This window comes from Trichechus manatus, unplaced genomic scaffold (assembly GCF_000243295.1).
Source record: "Trichechus manatus latirostris isolate Lorelei unplaced genomic scaffold, TriManLat1.0 scaffold00177, whole genome shotgun sequence".
NCBI lineage: Eukaryota > Metazoa > Chordata > Mammalia > Sirenia > Trichechidae > Trichechus > Trichechus manatus.
The window spans coordinates 2,640,673-2,642,530 of NW_004444113.1; the positions used below are offsets into that span (position 1 = coordinate 2,640,673).

The following is a 1,858-nucleotide window of genomic DNA, read 5'->3' on the forward strand; positions in this document are numbered from 1 at the left end:
ATGTTGGGAACATTTCGTTAAATAACTTTGAGGCTTGTGAGATGTAAAATGTTCACCCGTTTCTCTGCAGTAAGCGTTACTATCATTATAAATGAAGCTGCCCCTGTTTTGTTACACTCGTGGTTACAAAGCCAAAATTAGAGCACTTTGCGGCAGAATTTGACATTTAGATCAGGGGTTGGAAACAGTGGCCTGTGGGCTGCTTGGCCAACAACAGTGTCTAAAATTTTTTTTCCAATTAGTTGCCAACATTAAAAAATCTGGAGATTTCACACTAAAAAAAAAAAAACTCGATTCCTGGTTTTCCTTGAAGATGCAGGCAATGGGCGGCCCTGGGCAGTGACAGTGCCCGCAGGTGGCACCCACTCACGGAACCCGCATAGGCCAGTCTGTTCAACAATCAAAACCACACATCTGCCAAGTTTTCTACAACTACCCATCATCTTTCCACTCACCCACAATGAAAAGTTCCAATCCTTTTGCCTCTTTTTGAGGAAATTAAAAAAAAAATTTTTTTTCTGATTTTAATAGTGGTGCTCGTTCTTTTTGGAATATCTAGAAAAAGTAGAAAGAGTCACATTAAAATAACCTGTTGTTCTACGTTCTGAGATTCATCACTGTTCTCATTTCAGTATATTTCTCTCTGGACTCTCTTCTAAATGCATTCACTTGTTTGAAAATATGTTTGTGTAAAAATGAATCAATGCTGGGACTAGACTTTTGGCTTCTGCTTCCTCCCTTTTTTTTTTTTCCCTTTTAGCCAAACATAGGTATGAGCATTTTTCACATAATCATTTCTTTGCAAACATTTTTGCTACATACTCAATTGTGTGATATAGCCAGGGCTTCGGTTCAATCCCTGCTGACAATTTGCATTTCCACCCCCAGATATACTGAATCAGAGTCTACATTTTAAGAAGATCCCCAGGTGACTCTTATGTATACGTATATAAGAATATAGTGATTCAATGTATCTGTGGGCAAAATGCAAATTCTCAGCAGGGGGTCCAACTGAAACTAGGCGGTTGGAATCCGTGGATATGGCACATGTGATGTATTTCACTTTCCCCACTGACAGAGGTTTACGTAGCTAACTGGGGGTTTTGTTGTTTTTGACTGCTGTGAGTACTGTTCTGTCGGTCGTCCTTTTGCATAAGCAATCTCGGGTTGTTTTCTTATATTTCCAGAAGAGAAATTCCTGGGTCAAAGGGGATGGACGTACTGAACCTTTTTGTACGTGGTCTCACGGAGGCTGTACAATGGAATCTTTAGTTGTTCGGGTGGCCAAGTCCCTCGGGACTGTGAGCAAGGGACGCGTCAGAGGGGAGTCAGTGAGGACGCTATGCGTGAGGAAGAACAGTGGCCCATGGGGGGTGACAGCAGCCTCGTGGTCCTTAGCCTGACCTGAGGGCACAGGCAGCTCAGACCTGGTTAAGCTCAGATGAGGCATCAGGGTATCCTCAGCCCTCCAACATTCAGGCGATACTTAACCGCAAGGGCCAGCTTAGCCCTGGCAGCATCAGATTTAGGTTGGAAATAAAACACAAACCCTGCCTTTACATGGAGCCCTGGGTGGCACCATTAAGTGTTCGACTACGAACCGAAAGGTCAGTGGTTCCAATCCACCCACAGGCTCCTCAGAAGAGAGGCTTGGCGAGCTACTTCTGACAGGTGATAGCCTGTGAAAACCCTGTGGAGCACAGTTCTGCCCTGAAACACATGGGGTTGCCTCCAGAGTCCACACAGTTGACAGCTATGCAGTGCTCCCTCTCATGACGAGGGTTCTTTATGAATTAGATAATTCTGGGGTGAGGCTGGGGGAGTAGCCGTAATGGGTAGGTGCAAGGAGGAGCCTGGA

At 44.7% G+C, this 1,858-nt stretch overlaps 1 protein-coding gene across 1 annotated transcript in view; it reads left to right on the forward strand.

Moving 5' to 3' along the window:
- The first annotated feature begins 1,831 nt into the window (after window positions 1–1,831).
- Window positions 1,832–1,858, forward strand: part of IFNGR2 (interferon gamma receptor 2) — a 15,395-nt gene continuing 15,368 nt past the window's right edge. Inside the window, exon 1 of the mRNA XM_023741300.1 lies at window positions 1,832–1,835. Coding sequence (XP_023597068.1) covers window positions 1,832–1,835 — 4 coding nt within the window. The remainder of the gene's footprint in view (window positions 1,836–1,858) is intronic.